A 27,534-nucleotide genomic window follows, 5' to 3' on the forward strand; every position below is an offset into this window, starting at 1 on the left:
AGTGCAGAGAAGAAGGCACGTGTGAGAGATGAGAGGACACTTCGGAGATGAGGTTCAAGAAGACTGTGACTTACAGGCTTTGATGAACCAAACTGCCAAGATGGAGAGGCCTATGTGGCAAAGAACATAATGTTTTAAAGATAATAATGACCGTGCGCTGCTTTGCATGATTCTTAAAATTCTGAAATAAAAAAGAATATCCCTTTGAAGACAAGGTATAGGAATGACACCAACATTAGTTAGAAAAGAATATGTCATTTTATTTTCACTTACAGATGAGACAGTACATAAATTTAGGAATAAAATTACTGCAGGTTTCTGAAATATTGACACCTCAAGGTCTAACACACCAACATTAGCCCATTCACTGCAAAACAGCCACATTAGCATTCAGATTTGGTCTTTGTCATGGTTGTTGAAATAAGTTCTTAATGTGAAATGCCCAGCAGCATCTGACGATCCATCACAGTAGACATAAACCGAGTTTTGATATTTTCTCTTTGGAACAAATGATGCTTATTTACAAGTTAAGAGTAGGCAGTTCTAATTACTTACCCTATTGTGAGTGTTAATGACTGACTGTAAGCTACAGAGGGTTTTCCAGCTATTATTTCCTTTAGAGTTTCTAAAAGCAACAACTCTTATTAATGTTTATAAATGATAATGTTGGGAAAAAAGGTGATGTTAAAATCAAGGCGCTTTTTAGAGATATTTAAGGACAACAAAAGGTATTACCATTGGAAAAAAAAAACTGTACATAATTTTCAACCACAACACAAATATTGCAGCGGTATTTAATCGAACTATTATAAAATAATGGCAATTACACTATCTTAGATACTTCCTAGTTTTTAAACCTCATAATTACAATTTCAATATACAGTTTCCGACTTATTAATTAGAACTATGCACAGCTTCTAAAGCGTATTTTTCAGGTTTATTTCTGCACATAAATTAAAGCTGTCAGTTGGTCCTTGATCTGGAGAGCGATGACTACCTGGAAGCACTGAATTTCAGACACACTTACTGATGCAACAAAAATAATCACAGAGTGAAAAGCGCCAACACTGCCGTGTGTGCACAAGCAGCTGCTGCCTCCAAGGGCAACACAGAACTCGGCATGAGACGCGCTCAGGGACCTGCATGTCTTGAAGAAAGACCCAGGAAAGAACAGGGGCCAGGAGGGAGGGGCTGACCAACCGCGGCTGCTCCCACACCAGGGCAATCCTGAAGACCGAGGCGGCTTTGGACCTCTAGCATGAGGAATAGACTTTACATTCGCTGATTTCATTTACACCTTTTAAAAAAGATAGAGTACATCTGAAACTTTTCTCATCACACTTAAACTGCACAGTTCAAACTGACTGAACTCGTAAGGCGGTCCAACTAGAACTCGAGAGGAACACCTCCTTCCTGCTATGTAGTCATGGACGATTTCGTCCAACTACCTGATCTATGTAGATTTACATGTTATGAACAGACTAGTTAGCTTATCATTAAGCTGTTAAGAAAAGTCCAAAGGTATATGGAAAAGTAAGCCTGCTAATAGCAACTGCTTTTACAGTGACCATAAACTGAGCTACAAAAATAATTTCACTGTTTCAAATGAGGGAAGAAGCTAGATTTTTTAAATATATTACTCATTCTGCAATGGCTGATTCAACTGACGATGTATAGGTTCCTTCCATTCTGTGAGCTGAATTCAGGTTACATTTTAATTATAGACTAGCTTCAAATTGTAAATATAACTATCCCAACAGTAAAGAGATCATCAAGGCAGTTAACACCAGATCAACTCTAAGTCATCACCCCACACCCAGCACAAGATGTGTTCCTGGATAAACGATTTACAAAGACCTCGGCTGCCGTGGAAAGCGGGTCAGTAAAGACTCCAGTTCTGCATAATGGAATCTTCCAGGCCAAGCCGCTTTCCACAGACACAAATTCAGTCTATCTTTTCTTTTTGGACCAATCTGGGAGCATCAACAAAGTCTTTGCCATTGTAAAGAATAATAAAAAATGTTCCGATGCTTGCGACTCCCCAGAAGAGCACATAGGCCAGTGTTTCTGTCCAGGTGTCACCTGTTGATTTTAAAAAACAAAATACTGATAAATAACAAGCCATTTTATTGACACTAGTTCCAGCTTTCAGCTGTTTAGCACATCTTGACAGCATTCAAGTTTACAAACACATCCAAAGGAAAACATAAGAACTCTCAGTTAAGGTTTGAACCAGTGGTTCTCTGACTCTGGCTGGCTTGAGAATCTTCTTCAGGGCTGGAAACAGTGTCAGCGGCGGGGCTCATCCCCAGCCTGTGTGCTTTGGCAGGGCTGGAGCAGGGCCCCCAAAGCTGCATTTCTCAAAAGTTCCAAGATTATGCTGATTCTACTGGTTAAGGGACTACATTCGAGAACCACTTGACAACACTTCCCTGGTGACTCAGACGTTAAAGAAGCCACCTGCAGTGCAGGAGAGCCGGGTTCGATCCCTGGGTTGGGAAGATCCCCTGGAGAAGGGAATGGCAACCCCATCCAGTATTCTTGGGCTTCCTTTGTGCTCAGCTGGTAAAGAATCTGCCTGCAATGTGGGAGACCTGGGTTCGATTCCTGGGTCAGGAAGATCCCCTGCAGACAGGCAAGGCTACCCACTTCAGTATTCTGGACTAGAAAATTCCATGCACTGTATAGTCCATGGGGTTGCAAAGAGTTGGACACGACTGAGCGACTTTCACTAAAAACCAAAGAAGGGGCTAGAAATCAAACACTGTCACATCTACCACCACAAAGATCATTACGTTACAACAACTGACATCACAGATCACTATCCACAGCATCCAGTCCGTCTTCACTTGTGCAACATTCACACTTGTACAGTTGCTGATTCTGACAGCTCTGGGTTTTAAAGGTCTTTCTGGATAAAGAGAAAGGCAGTTCCTCAAAAGTCCACCCTGGGTTGCTCCCCAAAGGGATGATCCATTTGTTCCGGCTGAGTCTCGGTCCTGGCATCCCTGCTTTTGCAGACACTCTATAGGGAAATGTGCGTATATAAAAAGACCGAGATTAACAAAGCTAACTCAACAGTGAGTGGCTCCCAGGAAAGGCATCCACCGGGCAGTGTGTTAAAGAAAGAAGTCAGAGGACCGAGGGCGTGGACTGAACTGTGAGCAACACAGTCCGCTGGTCCCTCATTTTCCTCCCTGCCCCGAATGTGATGTAGGCCCCCGTCCCGGCACACAGCGATGCTGCACTCGAGACGCCCTGGCCTGTTTTCGTCCTGTGAGAGTTCTTACATTTTCAAACAGCTGCAAAAACAGTGTGCAAGAGAGACCATATGTAGCTTGCAGAATCGAAAATACTCATTGTCTGGCTCTTTTCGGAAAACATACGCTAACTTCTGCCCTAGAGTAACAGGAGGGCAGCTCCTTCCTATGTCGTGACCACCTTCACTGCTGAACACTCGGGGATTACAGAGACGAACAGGTTCCGAGCCACCCCTGAAGAAGCTGGCAGAATTAGTGAGGGGGGTGAACAGGAGGCCTTAATCCAGGAAACTTTTGCTGAGGGCTTCCTGTACCCAGTATTCTTGCCTGGGAAATCCCATGGACAGAGGAGTCTGGTGGGCTACAGTCCATGGGGTCACAAAGAGTCAGACACGGCTGAGGCAACTTAGCACGCACGCCCTGTGTCCTAGGCACAGGAGGTAAAACAGTAAGACAGGTCTCTGCCTTCAAAAGGTTGCTGATGTACTCTGAAAGATGAGCAAGGATGCAAAGCATTACCACTCTACCAAACTAGAAACACCATGGGGTGCTGGGACAGCACAGGGCAGAGCGCCTCCGAAGATGAATCCCCCAGTGCTTATGCGGTTAGGAGAGGGAAGAGGGAGGGACACACCGCGCTGTGGAGCCCAGAAAGGGGGAGCCGAGGTCTGTGCAGGGGAGCAAAGGGACACTCGAGAAGGGAGCCTGTCAGCCCAGCAGCACCCTTCAGAGTGCCCGAGGCTGCACCTCCAAGCAAAACACAGCATCACAGACTCATTCTCAGAGCGCTGAACAGCACTAAATAAGCAGCTAAGGAACTAACCCCATTAACTTAGCGACACAGGCAAACACTGAGGGAAAAAGAAAACCAGCAACATTCCTGTCTGTTAGCTCAGGTTCCTAGGCAATGCTTCTATTTAAATTTAGTAAGTAAGGTATTAATCTATAATACTATTGACTTGCCCAACAACAGGTGGTTGGTTACATAAACTATACATCCATCAACGGAATACTTTGCAGCCATTCAAAATAAAAGACATGGGGAAATATTTATACTGCTCGGTGAAAAAACCAGTACAAAAAAGTTTATAGGATCTGCCTTTTGAAAAAAAAATACACACCTATAAAGATTAAAACATCAAAATGTTAAGAGTAATTAGCTTATCTCTGAAAGGAAAGGTGATAACATTTTCTTTTTTGTCTAACTGTATTTTCTGTAATTACTATGTATTACTTTGGTAATGAGAAAAAAAAAAGAGCTCAAGTGGAAAAAAACACACTATCAAGCTACCAAGTATACACTTTCCTTCCTGTCATCTAAGGACTCACCTCACCTGCTCCCTTTACTCATTCAGTTTAACAGGGACACACCACGTACTGAGCAGGCACAGACGTAAGATGCTATACAGGAAAGATCAACATTCTAAAAGATGAATGTGAAATCAGTGCAGACTTACCAGCCATCAGCAAACAGATAATGCACATGGAAAAGGCAACAACCATGATGATAGGCAGCTGGAAAAGGAAACAGAGAGAGAAACCGTCACGTAAGATGCTAATCACGGCTGTAAAATCAGCCTTCCCTGAAAGACAACAGAACCCGTCTACATCTAATACACAAGATACCTTTCTTTCAGAAAAAGTCATTAGAGTTTTGATCATAACTGCCCAAATCTTCAAACAGATTAAAAGATCTGAAGAAAGAGGAGGGAGGTCACCCAGATGTGTACTCAGACTCTAGGCCCCCCACTCCAGGACACCCTGCCTGCTCGCATGAAACCCCAGAGAGGCTCTTGCAAAGTCTGGTGAATGAGTCAGAAACGAGAGACGTGTCAAAAACATACAGATCTCTACATCACAAGTTTGCCTCCAGCGATCCCTGAACCTCAGGGGGAGCAGCGTCTCCCTGAAACGAGAGACCCTCACAACTGTTTCACGTCGGTGCTCTCACTTAAACAGCATCTGCAGCTGGACATCTAGGTGCTTCCGCGTCTTGGCTATCATAAACGGCGCTGCGATGGACGCCGGGGTGCGTGTCTTTTGGAACTGTGGTTTCTCGGGGCATATGCCCAACAGTGGGGCTGCTGGGTCATATGGCAGATCGTTCCTAGTTTTTTAAGGACTGCATGCTTTTCTCCATAATGGCTATGCAGGTAACATTCCTGCCAACAGTGAAAGAGGGCTCCCTTTCCTCCATATCCTCTCCAGCATTTACTGTTTATAGATTTTTTAAAATGTGGTACATATATACAACGGAGTATTACTCAGCCATAAAAAAAAAGAACAAATTTGAATCAGTTCTAGTGAGGTGGATGAACCCAGAGACTGTTCTACAGAGTGAAGTCAGAAAGAGAAAAACAAATACTGTGTATGAACCCATATACGTGGAATCTAGAAAAATGGTACCGATGAACCTATCTGCCGGGCAGGAAATACAGATGGAGAGGACGGGCACGTGGGCGCAGTCGGGGAGGGAGAGGGTGGGACGGGCGGAGAAAGCAGCACTGATGTGCACACACGATCATGTGTAGAATGGAGCTGGTGGCGAGCTGCTGGGAGCCACAGGGAGCCCAGCCGGCCCTCTGTGCTGACCTGGAGGGGGCCGGATGGGGAAGGGAGGGAGGCGCAGCAGAGACGGGCTTTATGTATAATTATGGCTGATTCACGCTGCTGTACAGCAGAAACCAAGACAGCACTGTAAAAGTTAACAAAACAAAACAAAGGAGCTGCAAAAGACAGTCAAGTTTGAGAGAAGACAACATTCCAAAGTTACCCCACTCTTCTCCCTGATCTGCTCCTTGGGGCAACGTAAGTATTTATATTCCATTTAGAACAACACATAATGTTTTATGTCAAGGGGAGTTGGACCGTCTGTACCTTCAGTCATAATGCTATTAACAACTTAAAAAACATAAAAGGTTTCTTACAGCCAGGAATTTCAGATCTCTTGGAACACTTAAAGGACTATGAGATTCTAATTCATCCACTGAATAGTTCCCAAGAAATAAGTCTATGGAATCCTAGAAGAGAAAAAAAGGGAAACAGTAACTCCCCAATTAGGTATGGGGAACAGTACAAAGATACAGCCACCAAATAACCACAAATTAGCATCAGAAAACAAACTTACTTGTCTAAATCCATCAGAAAAGTTGTTCTTGTAATACCGTATTAGTGAGTTCCAGCCATCCATTATAAGTCCCAACTGAGTTCTCTTCCCAGTTCTGGTTAAATAAGAGGTTAAGTTTTGAATCACAGATTTGCATATTAAATTCTCACACTGTTTATGGCCAATAAGTACGTGGTATGGAGATAAGTAAATTGTAAAGATTTCTTTTTTACAATTCCTGAATATATAAAGGAGACATGTCACAAAAGAAAGCAGTACTGAGTCCAAAAAATGTGCATCCTCTTTCTAAAGCCTTACACAGTAGACACAGAGAGGAAACACGCTCAGTTCCCCTTGCAAAGACAAGAAGCAAGAAGAGAAACACAGCCCAGGCTAAGCAGTATAAAGCAAACAGACTAGAAACCTTATCTTGCTCCCAGGGAATCCATACGGCAGAAAAAGACCCAACCACATCTGTAACAAATTCACAGAGTTCCAACCTCTCACTCCCCAGTATGCTCCTTGAAACCAGCCCCAGCATCACGCGGGCACAGTCCCAGGCCCCTCCCCGACCTGCTGCAGGGCCTGGGGTGAGTCAGGTGCACAGCAGGTGGCTGAGAGGAGCTGAGGCGCCATGGCGCTCAACCCCACTGTGCACCAGCATCACCCAGGGGCGCCACAAAGCCACCGGTGCCTGGGCCTCCTCTCCCCCGAGTCCCAGCTGACGGTCTGGAACGAGGCCCAGGCACCAGTGGGTGCTCTTGGGTAAAAGCTGCGCGAGCGGTCTGCCAAGCACCGGAGCTGTGCAGCCCTGGACTGACGCGGTTTCAGCGCGGCTTGCCTGGTAAAGTCCGTCTTCAAGGCGCCGGTTCCCGCGTACTGTTTGGCACAAGCATTTGCGTTGTCAGCCCAGGCTGTGGAGGGGAGAGGAAAAATCAGTTAGTAATCATTGACACCAATGCTCTGAGTCCAAAATATTTACTTCAAAATCTGAATAACCTTGCCTCTGTTCAAGAAATGACCTACCATTTTTGTAAATCTTCTCAAATTCATCTTGTTCTTCGAGCTTTTGTCCCACGTGCAAAACTCCTAGTCTCTGCAACAAGAGTCATACCCATGTTTACATGCTACAGATTTCAGCACGTGTGATTTAGAACACAAAGCATAGTCTCCACAGAGTCTCACGTGGTTGCTGGCTTCAGCCAGGAGATGTCTTCCTTGTACGCGTGGACCACAGCCCTCTCCTGCTCGGCCCGGCTGCAAAGCCTCTCTCTGGGCTCCCATCCGCCCACAGCCCCTCTCTCCCCTGAGCCCCAGACCACAGCACCGGCGGCAGAGCTGTGTAAACCCAGAGACAGGGGCAGAGGTAAAGGCGGGAGTATGCAGTCAGTGCTCCCTCCTTCCCTGCCACCACCCCCAACCTCCCACCACCTGGACCCTCTGCCCGCCTCACAATTCACCACCCAGACTGCTGCCCTCCACATTTACCCTAGCCAGGGGCCTTTGAGAACCAGAGGAATGCTACCTCCCTCCCTCCCCACAAACTGCACAGAAGCACGGCCCTTTGCATGTCATCTCAGGACTCCGGGCAGCCCGAGTCCCTCCATGGACTCCCCTTTGGAGCTCACTGACCACAGATTAGGGACTCCTACCTTGGTCTTTGTTTCGGGCCCGCAAGCCTCTTAGAACCACTATCCTCACTGCTCGCCTTGGATGAGCCCTCCCTCACTACCCCAGCACAGGGCCTGCCCACGCCGGTGACCGGCCCTCTCTGGAAGGGGACAGGCACAGCTGGAGGCCCGTCAGCGGGCCCTGAGGCTGGAGAAGCTCCTGCCCGAAGGCTCTCTGCAGGTTGCTGAGCTTGTATAGGACTGTTTTTAGCATGTAAATTAGTTAAATACAGATTACAGAACCCAGTCCAATAGATTCCTGTTAACCAGCCTTGGAAATAACCAGTCCCAATATGGTTTCTATTGAAAAATAGCCTCTGAAGTAAATCCATCAGACTGACAAGGACTCAGTATCACACAAGCTGGAGTACTCAAAGGCGGTGAGCACGCCTTCAGCATGAGTACGTGAGGATTCGGGGAGGGATTTTACTCCACAATTCTTCCCCAAGTTCCACAGAATTGCCATAAACAAAGACAAATTCTTACAAATGATTTAGGCGGAAACCATTTGGGATGCATTCTGTTTGCTCCCTACAACAAACAGGACTGCGGTCCGAAAATCTAGGCTGTATGTATTTTTAACTCCATATATAAACAAAAGAAACTATTTATACCTACTCTTTCTCAAAAACAGTCACACTGGTGAAGCAAAGCTGTGTCACGAGTATTTCCCTGGGTGTTAACATCCCTTGCCGACAATAAAAGAGATGCAAACAAAACAACTTAAGACGTGCTACTCTGTACCGTTAGAAAAGAAAACATTCCTCAATAAAAACAATGCTAGCAAGACTCTTTTCTTATTGCTGGCTAGTGTTAGGGTAAACTGGTGCAACCCCCTTGGAGAGTGTGCATGCATGCCAAGTTGCTTCAGCGAGTCAAACGCTTTGCAACCCGCCAGGCTCCTCTGTCCATGGGATTCTCCAGGCAAGAATGCTGCAGTGGGGTGCCATGCTCTCCTCCAGGGGACCTTCCCAACCCCGGAGTCAAACCCACGTCTCTCTCGTCTCCTGCACTGGCAAGCGGGGCCACCTGGGAAGCCCCTTGGAAAGCAGAAATTCTCTTTAACCCAGAACGAGTTAACTTGAAGGAAATAATTCAAGCTAATAATATACACAGGTGTATTCTCTACAATCTCATCTATAAGCCAAAAATGTAGCAACCTAAATGGCTTAGTGAATTACAGCACACCAGTACAACTCTTAAAAAACTATAATGCTAGAGCAAAAGAGCAGACTTTACAACCGTATACACACACTGACCGCGGGCACGCACAAACTATACCCATGGATGCCAAGACACAAAACCACAAAGAGCTGGGTTAGGGTGGGGGCATATGAATGTGTTTATTATTGGTTTTCAAAAATTGTTTACTTAATAGAAGAAAAAAAGCATGCGCACCTGAAGCTGGGCCTGAAGTGAACGGCGAGCCAGCAGACTCTGGATCACATTGGTTCGGTCCAGACAGTCCATGCAGTTGCTGCGGAACACGCCCTCCTGGGTACTCAGCACCACGCCGGCTGGGTCTACTAGAAAATAACTAAAACATATTTGTATAAACACTCTCATACCAAAGCCAGCCAAGTGATCTTCCCAACCCAGGGATCGAACCCAGGTCTCCCATGCTGCAGGCAGGTTCTTTCCCAGCTGAGCCACAAGGGAAGCCCAAGAATACTGGGGTGGGTAGCAGGGGATCTTCCCCACCCAGTAATCAAACCAGGGTCTTCTGCATTGCAGGCGGATTCTTCTCTGAGCTATCAGAGAAGCCCTCCCACTAAGGACAGTCCTCTTATAACACAGGTCTATGTCAGAAACATTATTAAAGCCGGTAAATTAAAGGACAGACAGGAAATGTACAGTTCAGGTATATTTGATTACCAAGGACCAAAAGGAAGTTTGAACAGAACAGGCAAGACAGACTCTATCTCAAAACAATTGCAGCATCAAGGTCACTTCACCCAACAGATGTGAAAAAGGAGGTGGGAGTATTGTAACAGATGCAATGGGCAACACCATGTCTCCCCAAGGCCGGAAGAGGGCTTCCTTTGACGTAGCAACTATGACCCGCTCCTCAGTCCCTGTGCTGCATCACGACTCCCGGAGTTGTTCATTAGAAATGAACGTGCTTGATCTTCATTTTTAGCAAACAACTCAGAAATAAACTGAATAAGAATCTCCGAAGAAAGGATTGGATATTGTGCATTAAAAACATTTACAAATCCCTTCTTCAAATGGCTAATATATGCAAATAGTACATAGTTTATAGGGTATAATAGGGTATTACTTGAAAAATCTGCTTTACTTTCTCCCCCGAACCACCCAGATGTCTGCACTGGAGCCAAACACAGTTACAAGTTCCTGTGGGTCTGTCATTTTTAACAATACATTCAGATAATTTTATGAACCCCCAAATTTTACAACATATAGTGTGGTGGTGAGGAGCATAGACTTTGCCAGAAAAGTTTGCTAGCCTTAGTTCCTAGGCAAGTTACTAGCTATGTAATTTTAAGTAAATAACCTAATTTCTCAGAGCCTGTATTTTTTCATCCACAAAGTGGAGATGGCAGCACCACTAACAGGCTGCTCTACAGTTCAATGAGATTGTGTATAATGCATACAAAGCGCTTGGCAGAGGGTATGGGACGAAAAATACGATGAATACTAAACAGTATTAAATTAACCACAGTTACTCCCTAAAATCAAAAAGTGAAGGGGAAATACAGTAGATTCACCACAGGCTAAAAATCACGACCTTAAAAAACATGGGCCTAAGGGATTTCCCTGGCAGTCCAGTGGTTAAGACTCCATGTTTCCAATGCAGGGGACATGAGTTAGGTCCCTGGTCAGGGAACTAAGATACCATATGTCAGGACGCAAAAAAAAAAAACACCCAGCTTAAAAGAATGTGTTTAGACTAAAGATATACCAGAGGTTCCTTCCAAACCAGTGAGGTTCAATCAGAGTATGTATACATAGAGTGCATGTGAGTGTTGGCACCCCATTTTCAGTCAGTCGCGTCTGACTCTCTGCGACCCCATGAACCGCAGCACGCCAGGCCTCCCTGTCCATCACCAACTCCTGGAGTCCACCCAAACCCATGTCCATCGAGTTGATGATGCCATCCGACCATCTCATCCTCTGTCGTCCCCTTCTCCTCCTGCCCTCAATCTTTCCCAGCATCAGGGTCTTTTCAAATGAGTCAGCTCTTCACATCAGGTGGCCAAAGTACTGGAGTTTCAGCCTCAACATTAGTCCTTCCAATGAACACCCAGGACTGATCTCCTTTAGGATGGACTGGTTGGATTTCCTTGCAGTCCAAGGGACTCTCAAGAGAGTCTTCAACAGCACAGTTCAAAAGCATCAATTCTTCGGCACTCAGGTTTCTTTATAGTCCAACTCTCACATCCATACATGACCACTGGAAAAACCATAGCCTTGACTAGATGGACCTTTGTTGACAAAGTAATGTCTCTAATGCTTATAAAATAAATACTACCTATTTTATAAAGATTACTTCTTAAACTACAGAACAGGTCTAAGAGATAAGTATTATTATCTCCACTTTTCAGATGGAGAAATCAAGGCTTGAAGATAACTAACTTGCTCCTGTTCACACGGCTAATAAGAGGCAAACTGAGATTTCAAACACTCTGGATAGGGCCCCAAAGCCCAGATTCTTTCCACTTTCCCCCAAAACCCTGAGAACAAATGTGCAGAGAGGTCTGAACGTCACAGTTTCGTGAAAGGGGTCTACTGTCCCTGTGGAACATGGTGACCACAATGGACACAGATTTTGGCGTCAATCTCTCCTTTCTTAACTCTTGTGGGGCTGCAATTAACAGGTGAACTCAAGGAAACACCCCCCGACAATGTTTGTCTACACCCCAGTAATGATACAGGTCAACCCCTCTACACTAGCTATGCTCAAAACAAAACCTCATGGGGAAGGGGTGGGGGTGGGGGAAAAAGGCAGATTAAACTAACTATAGCTGGGATTACTGGAGAAGGAAATGGCAACCCACTCCAGTATTGGCCCAACCCACTCCCAATCCAGTACTCTTGCCTGGAAAACCCCATGGACGGAGGAGCCTGGTAGACTACAGTCCATGGGGTCACAAAGAGTCAGACACAACTGAGCGACATCACTTTTCTTTCATTACCAATATAGAGACTCTCAAAGATTTTAAAAAACATGAAACAAAAGGTTGTAATTAAAGAGAAGGCAGAGGCAATTCTTGGAGAAGGAAATGGCAACCCACTCCACTATTCTTGCCTGGAGAATTCAATGGACAGAGGAGCCTGGTGGGCCACAGTCCATGAGGTTGCACAGAGCTGGACATGACTAAGTGATTTAGCAGCAGGTATTACTTAATATGTACAAAAATATTTTTTTCTTAAAGCTGAGCAAATAACTATAGGAGAAGCTTTACTATGTTACCATGAAACTGAAATTCACACAGTACATTTGGCTTGCCAGGATTAGAACTACAAAGGCAAAAACAAAATAAGACTAGCTTCCAGATTCCTACTTCTGGCTCTAAAACAGGTCAAGACTGATATGCACAGAGTACAGTCCATCTATGAAGCCACACAGTAATTAACACCTTAACACACCTAAGTACCATAAAGATATTTAGACCCTTCAGTCCATTATCCTACCCTGAAGAACTTAAGAAACAATTTAACGGAAGTAAAACTATATTTATACCCAGTGATTCACTGAAGCACAGTCTTTGAGGGAAGGAAGAGAAAAGGAAATGAACCAGATGCCCACTGTGAAGAAGAGCGTTCAGCTAACTGTGCTATGACACAGTGGAACACGGCAAAGCCACTACATGCTGACATTACAGTCTTGGCAGGCTAACGACAAAAAGTAACAGAACATTTAGTGAAAAGAACTGAACATAAAACAGTAGCAAACTATCTTTAATTGTGTTAAACTTTGTAAATGTGTAGAAGATAATACATAAAAATATGAAAATACCTAGACCTGGGTCATTTTTAAGATTTTTAAAATACTTAAAAATCACCAAGGCTAATCTTTCAGGAAAAAAACACAAACTAAAAATGAGAGCAGACCAGTGGTATGAACCTAGTGAACTACAGGTCTGCTAGCTAATGCATAACATATGTGATTAATGTATGCACCTATCTCATCCCTCAATTTCCACAGAGAAATAGCAGAACTTACCTTAATTCATCTTGCATTTCTGCTACTTGATCCAATAAAATACTTAGCCGATCCCACCTCATATTTTTACATTCCTTATGGAAGTCAAAGGCAATGTACCTAACAAAACAAAAGATATTCAGAAAGTGACTGAAAATTAATCATTTTTTCTTTAGTAATACCTCATAAGCTGATCTTCCTCTCCAAATACATTTCACCTAGGAACATACATTTACCCTGGGTTTACCACTATACATACACACACACAGAGGCATGCACAGATGTGCTGACCTTCTCATGCTCATATCTACTGAAGGAAAACAATACACATTAGTATCTTTACATGTTTTTCTAGAGGCCCTAAGATAGGAGTCAATAAGCCTAGCAAAAGGCACAGCAATGAGGCCTGTTAATACAAAGTAGCCTGTCCAGCTGAGCTATCTGCTGTGTGTTTACTCTCTGCCCCGGGTGCAAGAATAGGGCCCCTTTCTGATTTTCCTATCAATCAAGATATTCCAAATGGTCAAACTCGATTCAGGCCAAGGAGGGCTGGACTGTGTTGCGTGCTTGAGGCTGTGAGAAGAACAGAAACAGGATGGTCCCTACTCCGGTTGTTACTTGTTCACCCTGCCAAAATATTCACTTTATCAACAGCCACACATCACACACGCAAGTGGTAGAGAGAACTTTCTGATCTGTCAACCAGGAATGGGTTGTTTTCAGTCATCTGATATTTAAGAGGCATAAATCTCAAAGCTGGAACACATCTAACAGTGAAGGTGTCCTCCTAGGAATTGAAAATGCTGCCCCTTGAGAGGGAGAAGAAAATCATTAACCACCTCCTGAAACTCAAGAGAGGAAGAAGAATGCAAAGAACCCGGGCACCAGGGTAGCTGACGATTCTCACACAAGCCACTTTCACCCAACTTCCTGTTCAAGCATCAAGTCAAGTCATGGAGGACGAGGACCAGAAGGACACTACACTGTCCTCAACAGAGCAAAATTCAGGTTAGGCGCCCGCTCTCGTGTGACTTCCGGGCTCCAACGGCTAAAGGGACAACAAACACCAATACAGGGTGGGCTTCCAGCAGGTCAAGAGCGTGGTTCTCTCACCTCAGCGGTTATCTCAGGGCACAAGAGGGGCCTTAGGCATTAGCATAAAAACAGAGGTTAGCCAACTGTGGGGCCTTGTTGTTGCTGAGTCGCGTCCGACTCTTTTGCAACCCCACGGACTGTAGCCCGCCAGGCTCCCCTGTCCATGGGGTTCTCCATACTAGAGTGGGTTACCATTTCCTTCTACAGAGGGACCTTACACATTAGCATAAAGACAGAAGTTAGCCAACTGTGAGCTAGACTTCGGGCAGACTGAGAGTGGGGGAAGCACTTTCAAAGGCAGCTCCATTAAAACTGGTGGCATCATATTTATTTTTGGAGAGCTCTGATCATGGCCATAGACTCCTCTGAAGAATTTAAGTGGCTCATTAGCACCTAAATGCATTTGGATTCTTCAGCTTACATCCTTCTAAAATTATGTTTGTGTCTCTCAGAATATGTCTTACATCATTGTATTTCGGTAACAATAGCTTTAGGGCTTCACTTCCGAGTGCACTGGAACACCAAGGGCACAACTTTAGACTGACATATGCCTCAAGTTCTCAAAGTTAGTTTCTGCTGCAAACCCGCCTACAGAAACCCTCTGAAACACAGAAAGGGTCTCATCCAGGGGTGTAACCCAGCAACCAGGAGATAAACTTGCTAGAATATATGATACATGCTGGACTTTAAACCCAGAGATTCTGATTTTTCGGGTCTTAGATATATTCTGAGTAATTCCTCTGAAAATTTTAAGGCACATCTTGGACAGGAATCACTTCTCTGATACATGCAAAGTGTGTCTGGGCAGGTCCCACTGTGAGAAGGCAGAAATGTGCATGAAGCAAGGGTCTGAAGAATTTGCTCGAGTTTTTGAGTTGGATAAAACAAACTTAATTTCTTCCCCAAAGGTTCATTATGTCCTAATTTTGTTTTGTCCCCAAATAACCCAGTACTATTTCTTTGAAAGCTTTCCCCACTGCCTGTGACCATTTCCTACCAGAGTACACCCCCATCTCCTAGCCCAGATTCTGGATGCAGGACGCTCCAAATGGGCTGACTCATCAGCCTGCACATGACACAGGGCAACTACTAATGTTTTAGGATCCCCCTCTTTTCTGACAGAGCTTCAGAGAATTTCTAACTGTTGTCTGGTGACTGACAGGAGAGACAAGCTGCCGCTCCAGACAAGGCCACCACACAAGAGTAAATGGCTCCAGCTTGTGTGGGGTCAGGACCAGGCAGAGGTGAGGAACTTAAAGACCCAATGGCTGTGGCAACACAAAGCCTCAAGGCGAGGATTTCAACCAAAATTCAAATTAAATTATTTGTTAAATTATTGTTAAATTATTTTAAATTGTTAAATTATTGTTAAATTAAATTACTGTTAAATTATTCTGTACAAATGAGCTCATTTATAAGTAGAGTCATGGATGTAGAAAACAAACTTACGGCTACCAGGGGATATGGGCTGGCAGGGGATAAACTGGTAGATTGGGACTGATATATACACACTACAATATATAAAGAGATAAAACTAGTAAGAACCTGCTGTGTAGCAAAGGGAACCAAGGAACTCTACTCAGGATTCTGTAATGGCCTATGTGGAAAAAGAATCTTAAAAAAAAGAAGAGTGGATATAGGTATGTGTGTAATTGACTCACCCTGCTATATACCTGAAACTAACACAACACTGGGAATCAACTGTACTCCCAGTAAAAATGAAAAAAGAAGTTATCCTGCAACATGAGTTATGTCAGAGAAAATTTCAAGCAAACAAAATCACGCTTTAAAAACAACTGAAATGTGTCTAGAGAGAGATCTGTGTACTTGCATGTACGTGAAGTGCACACGTGCCTGAAAGGCCCAACAACAGATTCCAGTGGGTACCTGATCATTCCGTTCCCCAAGGAAGACACCATTGTTGCAAACGCCTGTTCAAGCGGCTTCTCTGAGCCCTTCTGATTTACCTGTAAAAATTAAAACCAGCACAGCTTTAAGTTTAATTAAAAGGAGATAGTGACATGAGCAAAATGGCAGACTATGACGCTTTAAGCTCTTGTACCTTCACAAAAACATCGGAGAAAAGAGATGCTGTCTAAACCAAATTTGTAGGAACTCTGGAAAACAATCAAAGGTTTCTAGCAACCAAGGAGAGGTCCAATCAAGATAAAGCCATCTTCAAAACTGGAGGACAGTTTTGTAGCATTTTCTTGCCCTTGCCTTACCCTTCCCCAGTGCAGTGACAGTCAGCTTAAGCAGCAGCAGCACTTCTCAGTCCCCCTCCTCTAACTGGAGGGAGCAGAGGAGAACTGATTCGCAAACTATGGTGCATGTTTTGTTCTGATCTGAAGGAGTGACTCGGCCGTCTCTGTCCTGCATAAATGTGAACACAGGCAGGGAAAGTGGTAAACACTGTTCATATAAGCTGCAAGAGGACTAAAAACCAGCAGATGCCTAGGGTAAGATATTTCAGGTGGTGACATAAAAAAGACCATCTAAAGCCGCAGAAACAGCTGGGGTGTTAATGATGACTCTTTGGGAAATTAGGATATTAAAAAACAGCCACATTCATGGAGGGTTTTAGAAAGCCCTGTGCATACCCAAGCAAGATGCACACTCTGAAAAATCCTAAAAAGACCTTAAGGCTTCACCTCAAGCTAATCCCTAGGTTCCGAGCAAGCCTAACTAAACACGTGAAGGACTGCTCCACCACAGAACCAGTCAGCAGAAATTGGGAGATGGGTTTGTTCTCTTTTTTGGTTTTTCCTTTGTCTATTTCAGGTCCTGATACTCAAGGAATTTTCTATCACACTGTTAGCTGAACACAAGCAAGCTAAAAGAACAGAGACTTTAGTGAGCATACACAAGGAACAGTCTTTGCAAAAATAGTTTGGAAAAGTCTCAAAACAGATGGATTACTATAGCATTCAACAATCAAAACAAAACAGGAAACCCCTAGGAAAGAAGAATCTGACTTCCTGAGTTACTGTATTATGTACATCCAATAGCCTGTTTTCAACAACAAAAAAAATCATAAGGTATACAAAAAAAAAAAAGACAAAGCTTAGTTAATGAAAAAGGGTAAACTGATAGAAATCATCTCTATAGAAGCCCTATTTATAAAGAACTTTCAAAACAACTGTCCTAAATATGCTCAGAGCTAAATGAAAACACAGACAAAGAAGTAAAGGAAATCAGGAAAACAGTATATGAAAAAAAAAATGAGAAGATCAAAGAAATAAGAATTATTCTAAGGAACCACACAGTAAGTCTGGAGTTGAGAACTACAAAAGGGAACTAAAAATTCACTAAAGGAGTTCAACAGCACATTTGGGCAGGAAGAAAAAAGAATCAGCAAACTTGAAGATAGAACAAATGAAATAATCAAGTTGAAGGAGCAGAAAGAAAAAAGAATCAGAAAACTGAACAGAGTCTAGGGGACTTGGAACACCACCGAACACACAATATATTCACTATAGGAGTCCTAGAAAAAGGAGAGAAAGGGCCAGAGAGGTTATAAAGAGAAAATGGCAAAACAACTTCCCAAATTTGATGAAATGTAGAGATCTTCAAATCCAAGAGGTATCCAATCTCCAGATATGACAAATCCAAAGAAATTCACATCAGATATTATAATAGAACTACTTAAAGACAAAGAGAGATCTTAAAACCAGCAAGAGAGAAAGGACTCATCACATACAACTGATTCTGAGTAGAATTATATGCCAATTTCTCTTCAGAAACCTTAGAGGCCAGACGGCCACAAGATGGTCTATTGATGTACTGAAAGGAAAAAAAAAGGACTGTCAACCAAGAATTCTATATCTGGCAAAACTGTAGTTCAAAAATGAGAAATTAAGATATTCTTAATTTTAAAAAAAGCTGAGGGAATTGGTAGCTCAGCTGGTAAAGAATCTGCCTGCAATGAAGGAAACCCTGGTTTGATTCCTGGGTCAGGAAGATCCCCTAGAGAAAGGATAGGCTATCCACTCCAGTGTTCTTGGGCTTCCTTGGTGGCTCAGACAGTAAAGAATCCACCTGCAATGCGGGAGACCTGGGTTCGATCCCTGGGTTGGGAAGATCCCCTGGAGGAGGGCATGGCAACCCACTTAGTAATCTTGCCGGGAGAACCCCCAAGAACAGAGAAGCCTGGCAGGCTACAGTCCATGGTGTCGCAAAGAGCTGGACGTGAGCACAGCAAACAAAGAGCAACAAAGCACAGCACAGATCTGCCCTACCAGAAACACTACGCAGAGTCCTCAGCTTAGAATGAAAAGACACTACAGAGTAACTCAGAGCCAGGTAAAGAACAGTCTGCTTAAGATAAGCAGGACACAAAGGAATGAACGCTACGCAGTATAATTTAGATGAGGCACTTAGAACAGGCAAATCTACAGAGACAGAAGCAGAATAGTTAACGGGAGTTGAGGTGAGAGGGATAATAGAAGGTTACTACTTAAGGGATACTGAGTTTTTGCCTGGTATGATGAAAACTTCTGGAAATGAAGAGTGGTGATGGTTGCACAACACTATACAATAACTTAAGGCCACTGAACGGCACACTTGGAAATGGTTACAATGGTTAAATTTTGTCATGTTAAAAAAAAAAAGATGCTAAGGTTTTGTTCCCCAAGAAATGTAAGAAAGACACATACCAGATTGATTATGACTTGTTTTCCATAAATAATTATTTGTGAATCAAAATGCCTTTGGAAACCATCCATCTAGAAAGAGGGAAAAAAAATTATATACTTTACCACATTACAAGAATACTTCCAAGACAGTTAAAAGGATGTCCTTAAATGTCCTATCTCTATATTCAAGAGAATGACATTAAGCTGTCTTCTAGATATTCTTAATACCATGTAGTAAGTAGTAATTATAAGCCATTCTACCCTGAGCTACAATATTACTATTTCTGAGCATAATCTCAAATAGAATACACTAAATATTTTAAACAGCATAAGGTTGCAAATCTCACTGAGATCTCTAAAATCAAAATTTACTGTGACGTTCAATTTGTTTTTCCACATTTTAATATGCCATCTATACAGTCTCTTGGTTTAGAGGTCCACTCTGTGCCAGAACCAAGGAGAAGGGTCTCAAAGACATTGAAGCCTGACTCATGAGGACTACATGCTCTATATGCAAATTATAACTCCAGTAAGCTTCTATTCATATCAATGAAAACAGCATGGAAGATACACACATGATTTGCTACTTTGTTGATCAGTGGCAATGGTTTGTACTTGAGGTTTGGTCTTTGAGACCAGTAAAGTGGTATTGATCCTCGAGTCTACAAAAAAAGAGAAGACATGTAAAAAGAAACATATACACACACACTTGTTTTCTCAGCTTTCTGTCAGGGGTATGTAAGTATCAATGACTGAAAAATAGAAAAATAAACATATGACCTACTAATTATGAAACAAATTCATGCTTACCTGCTCCTAAATTCATATTTGGTGGGGAAACATTTAGAAAGGACTTTTTCTGATTTTACATACATGTACTTGTAGACAGTTGGGCTTCTCCCAAATTCTAAAATAAATCAATTTATCTACAAGTAAAAATTACCAAGTTATGTCTGCTATATAATTTGGCATTATAATAAAACGAGAAAATAGCTTTATTCATTCTCAAAAGAGTACCTTTATGAACTTAAAAATATTTTTAGCTATTAATGCTCTCAACCACCAAGTGAGCCACTGCTCGGGTATTACGTCACAATGCCGTGCACGGCACGTCGGGTCGGGCACAAGCCAGCTGCTTGTCCTGTGCTCACTGCCCTGTAGAAGTCTGACGGGTTAAGCACACAGATGCCCCATTTCCACAACCCCTGCACAGCCTACCCTATCCTCTTCTGTAGGCATTTAATTCAAGGGCCAGAAACAGAGGAAGCTGAGTGCCAGCCAGCTTAATGGAATATCCTTATTCTGGGTGAACTCTATCCACATCATAGACTGTGATATTACTTTAAAAAAGGAGAGAAAAGGAGAAAACCTTCAACAATATAACGGGAAACCACAACCCAAGCTGAAAAGGCCAACTGTCTGGCTGCCTCACAGACGCAGTAACTTGCCTGTACAAATGAAGCCCTGCTCCCATTGTAATGCACAATTTGTTCTGTTTCTACAAAGTTAGCTGCATGGCCTTCGGAGTCAATTCCTGAATTGAGAAAAAAATTAACTATATTTATTACATAAGAAAAACACAAGAAACTCACTAATTCACTCTTAACTTGAAGAGAATTAAGTCAGTTCAAATTAGTGGAAAAGTACTTTCAAAACTAAATTTCAAACAAATGCAGAGTACACCATCAGAAAGCTAACAACAGATGCTTGCTCATTTACATGGGCTTAAAGGCAGTATTAAGGACCTATTAATAAACAAATGCTGTTGACTGCTATTTACTATAGCAATTATTTATATACACACAATTCCTCCAAAACAGTGTTTCTCAAACTTTGTACATCTTTTAAGAAAAAACAAGTTCTCAAAAACCTCTGAGAGTGTATTATGACATAGATCCCAGTTTGAAAAACACCATTTTGGAAGTTAAACCATTAAACATAGTATTAAATGCAAATATGGGCCATTTTGTTAATAGTTTTTGTTATAATGATGCAAGTAACCCAGGAGATGCTGATAATTTTAACTATCAAAATGAAAGCACAAAAAACTGTATATATTACTATAATTTCTAGAACTCCATGCATACACCAAAAAAAAACTAATTTGAAAAGCACTGCTCTTATTTAGCCTTGATTTAGTTAGTTCTTTCAAATGTTTGAAGCATTACCTTACTATCTTGTTTATATTATCTATTTTAACTAAGGAAAGTTTGCTAAAAATAAGCAAAGGCAACTTTCAATTAGTGCCTGACTCAAATTATCAGGAAAAAAAAAAAAGTAGATTTTTAACCATCTCAAATATTTCACATCCTTTCTATCTGACATATTTTTAAAACACATAACACTGAGGTGTAACATAAATATCACTGTTTTTGCTAACGTATTTACCAGAAAGGGAAAAAAATTATGAGTCAAATCAGCAATAAAATGCCTTTTCAACACCTTCTAAAACCACTTGTTGAAGCATGGGCTATACTCGGTTCTGCCCAGAATTTTCATTAGGGATAATATGCGGTTATTTTAAAAACTGAGACTGGGAGTAAGAGTGTGCAAGAGAGAAGAGCGAAGAGTTATGTGAGAGAGAGGATCTTTAAGAAGGGATTTTCAGTATATATTTAGTTTAAAAAAACCCAAGGTGCAAGAAAATGTACACAGTATACAACCACTGCCTACAAAAGGAGAACACAGTTGCAGTAACACAAACATTATCTGGAAGATAAGAAACCAACAACAGGTCAGCTGGTCAGGGGTAAGACGCTGCAGATACAGTCAGAAAGGAGAAATATTTTTAATTGCATATCTTTTTATATTTCTTGACTGCACTGCAAATTTAAAGCTTTTAATTAAAAAATATGACTCCATCCAAGACAATCCAGACATAAAGGCATTGCTAACTTTAATCCTGGTTCTATAACCTTGGTCAGGTAACTCACTAAATGTCTTTCTTCCTCTGCTGTGCTAAAGATTAATGAAATGACTTTTACAACCTCCTAGCCCAAAACTTTCATGATTTACCATAGAGTAAATCCACAGTTTTATTCTGATATATTTTGGTTTAAAAAAATAGATTCAAGGAAACTTCTCTTCATAATGACAGTAACTTTTAATACAGATTTTAATACCCTGGTTTAAGCAAATTAGCATGTTGCTAGGACAAAGTCTAGAGAATAAATGCTCGAATGTAAATCTTAAAGGCTGAAGGCACAAAGTCAAATGTCTAGCTTTATACATGCAAAGAAACCAAGAGCAATAAAAGAAAAATACTTTCTGATATGGGTTTAGGTTACTGAAAACTACAGTGATTTCAGCTATGCTTTCAGACATTCAGCAAATAACATGATCGGTTCATCTTAAAGTATTAAGCAGTCTACAGTGTCTCATGAACAATGCAATGACTGCCACTACAGTAGCTGGAGTAAAGCACAGAAGACCTACCTAATTATTATAATGAAGCAGGAGATAAACATTTAGTGAGGCTATCAAATGATAATGAAAACAAATAAAATACAAAAGGTTACATTCATGTCACCATGAGCCAAACACTAATTAGAGACAGATATAACCCAGTACCAAATCGCGCTGACAAAATTCATCTCACCTCTCACATAATAGCGCACACCAGCTCTGAAACAACTCCTCCTCGAGATGAGAATCCAATCAAAGTATTTTCCATTAATAGAACATGAGTGCATGGTAATAACTCAACTACATTAAGAAAAATACAACATGTGGAGAAATCATATGTATTATTTTCAGATGAAATTTGAATCTCTCTACCCTAGTTAGAATGACTCTGTCTCTAAAAGGGAAAAAAAAAAGCACAGAGAATATGCAGATCTTTGTTTCTTCATGAATATTCATTCACAAGCCTTTACTTCTGATTGTGAAGTTCTGTCAAGTCAATAAGCCTATGATGACATATAGTCAGTGTGTTTAAGTGGTTCATTAGAGTGTCTCTATTTACATAATATGATCTCCTTTCCCTGACAGTCTCAACCACTTTGTGGAAGTATACTAACCACATCACAAAAAAATCATCTTTGAGTCAAAAACATACACATTTAAAAGTAGATTAACCTTCAAATAAGAAATGGAAAAAAGACTACGCTACTGAAATTTGTATTATATATACTATATACATAATTACAAATAACAGTTGGTAAGCATATGAAGATTTACAGGTCAAATTGTAAATTAAAGACTATTCAGAAGCAGATAATTAAAAATTATCTCCTCCTTCCTCATGTGTTTGGCCATGGTTATTTTATATATATATATATATATATATATAACATTTTTCTTAATATAGTTTGATTCATCCATTATAAAGCATTCAGTTCAGTTGCTCAGTTGTGTCCAACTCTTCACGACCCCATGAATCGCAGCACGCCAGGCCTCCCTGTCCATCACCAACTCCTGGAGTTCACTCAGACTCACGTTCATCGAGTCAGTATTATAATAAAATATCTATAACCTACTTTCAACTTCCAAACAGTATCAAAACCCTGAATCTAACCATCTGCTCCTTGATCCCATCCAACTGTCTACTTGCCCACAAGGCTTGTGTAGACCAGTCTTCTGCCTTTTAAGTGTAATCCCTGATAGCTCATTTGGTAAAGAATCTGCCTGCAATGCAGGAGACCCTGGTTCAACTCCTAGGTCAGGATGCTCTGCTGGAGAAGGAACAGGCTACCAACTCCAGTGTTCTTGGGCCTCCCCTGTGGCTCAGCTGGTAAAGAATCCACCCACAATGTAGGAGACCTGGGTTCAATCCCTGGGTTGGGAAGATGCCCTAGAGAAGGGAAAGGCTACCCACTCCAGTATTCTGGCCTGGAGAATTCCATGGGCTGTGTATAGTCCATGGGGTCCCAAAGAGTCAGACACGACTGATTTTCACTTTTTCATATGCAGCCATGACTTAAAAACACACAGCTTGTTTATAAGAATGGCACAACACTCTTAATATAACTCCAAGTCCTTGTTTATTCCCCCAGTAAGTACCTAACAGTCATCATTACTGCATGAAGCAGCAGTTCGGTCCTTTTTGGTGTCGTATGAAATCTGAAAGGACCGTATCACAAAAGCCCTAATTGTGCTGATGGAACTTGCAGTGTTCAGAGTCGGTTCTAACATTGGTGCTGTGGACATTCTTGGAAAACCTCCTGGTATAAACATGTTGGGTATACAGAGGGGAAGGCCTAGTAAATTCACAAGGAAATGCTAAATAATTTTCAAAACAGCAGTACCGAATGACACTAGCCATATGAATTTCTAATGATTCATCCTTCTCCATCACTTGGCATCATCAGCTTTAATGACTCACCTTGAGCTCCCAATTCACAATCCTTTAAAAGCACAGTGCTAAAGAAGACTTCAAAGCACTACTTATGCATTCATTTGCTCAAGTTACCTCTTTGGAGCAGGGCACAAAGATGAATCAGACAGGAGCCCGCCCTGACAGAACTGAGTAAAGCATGGAATATGTCTGACTGTTTGATGAATCATTTTCTTCTGATTACAAGATGAATATCCTTCCAGAAAGCATTGGAAGGAACAAGAGAAAAATGAAAAGTCATGCAGAAGCCCATCATCACGACACAGCTTAAGTCAATGTGTTTACTTCTAATCTTGTATCAATTAGTGACTCCCAGGGCCACACGCTCCCACGTGGGATGCCCATTTCACATGTTGTCCTCAGCTTCTGACTACTGCTCACAGCTAACGGCACTGCTTCCATGTCACCATGAAAGTAGCCGCCACCACATGCTCCCACCACGCCCATGCAACCGCCGGCCTCCATGCCCACAAAGCTGCTTCCTTTCTGCCACGGCGGCTGAGCTGCACAGTCCAGCGGACGAGCTGTCCTTGCCAGGCCTGTGACCTGTGCACGGGGCCGCAGCCCCTCACACACTCAAGGACACTGTGCCGGCAGGGGCTGTGCTCTCACCTTCTCCACAACCTGGCTTCCCGGGATGTGGCGAGAGCCCCCACTGGGGAGGGCAGTGAGGGAGCAGGAGCCTAACCTCCCTCTCTAACGGTCATTTTAAACGACCAGCAGCACGTCAGTTGATCTGACCCTCTGCGTGGACACCTGGTATGCCTTTGCTTTGGGACACAGCTCTCACTTGGCTGGGTCTCCTCTTCCTCAGTGGCCTTTGCTGGGTGGTCTTCATTTCCCCAACTTTAATCTTAGAGCCACTCTGTGTGACCAGTCCTTCTACTCACTCACTCCGACGCCCCGCTTCAAAGGCCCTCCGTCCTCTCTGGGACTCTAGCATGGACTATCTAGGATCCCCTTCAGACAGTCTTCTCTCTTCTCCACACCTTTTTCTTCGCTATGTACCTTTCTCCCTTTGAGGCTCTCATCCCGTAGCTCTGAATGCCATCTGTACCCTGAGGACCCTCAAATATATGTCTCCAATGTGGACTTCCCGCCTAAACTCCATTTTCATTAATCCATGTTTTCTTGCCATCTCTACTCTGATATCCACAGATACTTCAGGCTTAACGTGTCCAAAGAAAGGCCTGAATGCTCTGGCCTCCCTCCCACCTCAGCTCTTCCCCGTCAGTGTATGGCTTCCTTCCACTTACTCTGGCCAAAAACCTTAAGATGCATACTAAACCCTCTGTCCTTCCCCATGTAATATAATTTGTCAAACTCCTTTTAGCCCTATCTTCAAAACTTATCTGGAGCCCGAGCACTGTTGATCACCATCACCTCCCATCCGGATTACGACAACTGCTCCTAACTCCGCCTTGCATCCCCCCTGCTCCCCTTGGGCTTATTCTCTGCACCAGTGTCCAAGTGGCCCTGTCCGACCATGCCGATTCTCTGCCCAGATCCTGAGCGCTCCTCCTGACAGTTAGGCCTCGCTGCTGAGGGCTGCAGGATGCGGGCCCAGCTGCATCTCGGAACCCAGCTCCCGCCTGCCCTGTCCACTCTCTGCCCCAGTCATGCTCCCGCCACGGGCCCTCTGTTCTTGCTGGTCTCTAAGTACACAGAATCCCTGATGACAGTTCTAGTCAAAAGTCAGCACTAAACAAAGAACAATGTAGGGCTTTCCTGGTGGCTCAGTGGTAAAGAACTCCCCTGCCAATGCAGGAGACACAGGTTTGATTCCTGGTCTGGGAAGATCCCACATGCAGCAGAGTAACTAAGCCCGTGTGCCACGACTACTGAGCCTGTGCTCCAGAGTCCAGGAGCCGCAACTACTGAAGCTCTCACGCCCTACAGGCCGTGCTCTGCAGAAAAGAGAAGCCACTGCAATGAGAAGCCCACGCACTGCAGCCAGGAGCAGCCCCCACGTGCTACAACTAGAGAAAAGCCTGCACACAGCAAGGAAGACCTGCCACAGCCAAAAATAACTACATACATTTAAACACTTTTTAAAAGGCCAATGTTAAGCTTCAGATTTAAAGCTAAATGGATAATCTGTTTCTATAACCCCATTTACCATTATTTGCCCATTCACATCTCATTTTGGAATTAAAACACACACACACAAACAAGTGGCCCAGATCCTTGAAGCGCTACCTACACAGAACATTGCTATCAGTTTACCCTCAGGAGAGCTTGAGAGAGCTTCAGGGAAAAGGCAAAACAAAACCAGAAAAAACAAGGGCTTTTATCCTGACATTTTCTGCTTTCTATTCCCTCACAACTGTAGAAAATCTCTCCTGCATTGCTATTTTCTGCTTTCAAGTATAGTAAGCATGATAATTTAAGGAAATCACATTCACCATGAACAGATAAACCACAGACTGCTGTGTCGGCTCACAAGCTTCTCTGGGAGCACTCGAGAGAGACCCCTCGGTTTCTAGCAGAGCCCGATCTCGGGCGCTCAGCAGCACACTGGGCGGCCCTTTACCGGCCAGCTCAGTCTGCTTCCGTTTTTATTAATATGATGATGTCTCTGATAAAGACTTTTTTAAAATGAACTTACAATTAGATAACCATTACTCACTCTGTACTAGTACCGTACCTGCTCCGCAAGCATCATTCTTTGTAAAAACATCTATGTTTCATTTTTTCTGGGGCTATTTCAAATGACAAATATAATTTTCAACTGTAATTCTCCTCTCCAAGTTGCTGGTCACCCTAGTTCCTGAGTCTTTCTTAATTACTAAGAAAAATGTTCACAAGTCAGGCTAAAATTATTCTTGTTTATTGATAAAGTCTTAAAAAGCCAAAACACAGTGGACATATTTCTTCTTTTAACCCACTAGCCCCGGAATTCTGGGAGAGCGAGAACATGATTCAGTCTAAAGAGTTCATTCTATTTAAAAAAAAAAAGGTCATTTACAACCAGTATTCTCAGATTTTGTTAATAGGTTTGATTTTATCAAAAGCAGTACCTACTAATTCTAAAATACTCTCCTCATGTAACAGTTGAGACTGTCTTTAAATCTGCCTTATAATAATATTTAAATAAAGCCTGCCAGAAAACTAAAGAGTAATATGTAAGGATACAGCCATGTAATACCGGAAGGGCAAACCGATGGACCTGAAATGAAGATAATGTTTAGGAATAAATATACTTTAATAATAATAAAAAGAAGCACTATATAAAAAATATTTAAAGATGGGGAGGTAATATACAAA

At 42.6% G+C, this 27,534-nt stretch overlaps 1 protein-coding gene across 3 annotated transcripts in view; it reads right to left on the minus strand.

Moving 5' to 3' along the window:
- Positions 1-235: 235 nt before the first annotated feature.
- SACM1L (SAC1 like phosphatidylinositide phosphatase) overlaps positions 236-27,534 on the minus strand; it is a 53,082-nt gene continuing 25,783 nt past the window's right edge. For 2 of the 3 annotated variants that reach the window (NM_001357318.1, NM_001102131.3), the window contains exons 7-20: positions 27,403-27,436; positions 22,531-22,632; positions 20,381-20,466; positions 19,508-19,594; positions 18,954-19,022; positions 16,186-16,265; positions 13,225-13,323; positions 9,435-9,573; positions 7,393-7,462; positions 7,208-7,280; positions 6,388-6,481; positions 6,188-6,280; positions 4,718-4,775; positions 236-2,082 (exon numbers count right to left, since the gene is read on the minus strand). In NM_001357318.1, coding sequence (NP_001344247.1) covers positions 1,880-2,082; positions 4,718-4,775; positions 6,188-6,280; positions 6,388-6,481; positions 7,208-7,280; positions 7,393-7,462; positions 9,435-9,573; positions 13,225-13,323; positions 16,186-16,265; positions 18,954-19,022; positions 19,508-19,594; positions 20,381-20,466; positions 22,531-22,632; positions 27,403-27,436 — 1,287 coding nt within the window. In that variant the 3' untranslated portion in view covers positions 236-1,879. The remainder of the gene's footprint in view (positions 2,083-4,717; positions 4,776-6,187; positions 6,281-6,387; positions 6,482-7,207; positions 7,281-7,392; positions 7,463-9,434; positions 9,574-13,224; positions 13,324-16,185; positions 16,266-18,953; positions 19,023-19,507; positions 19,595-20,380; positions 20,467-22,530; positions 22,633-27,402; positions 27,437-27,534) is intronic. The other variant, XM_024982761.2, reaches the window with a different exon arrangement.

Source organism: Bos taurus, chromosome 22, assembly GCF_002263795.3.
Source record: "Bos taurus isolate L1 Dominette 01449 registration number 42190680 breed Hereford chromosome 22, ARS-UCD2.0, whole genome shotgun sequence".
NCBI lineage: Eukaryota > Metazoa > Chordata > Mammalia > Artiodactyla > Bovidae > Bos > Bos taurus.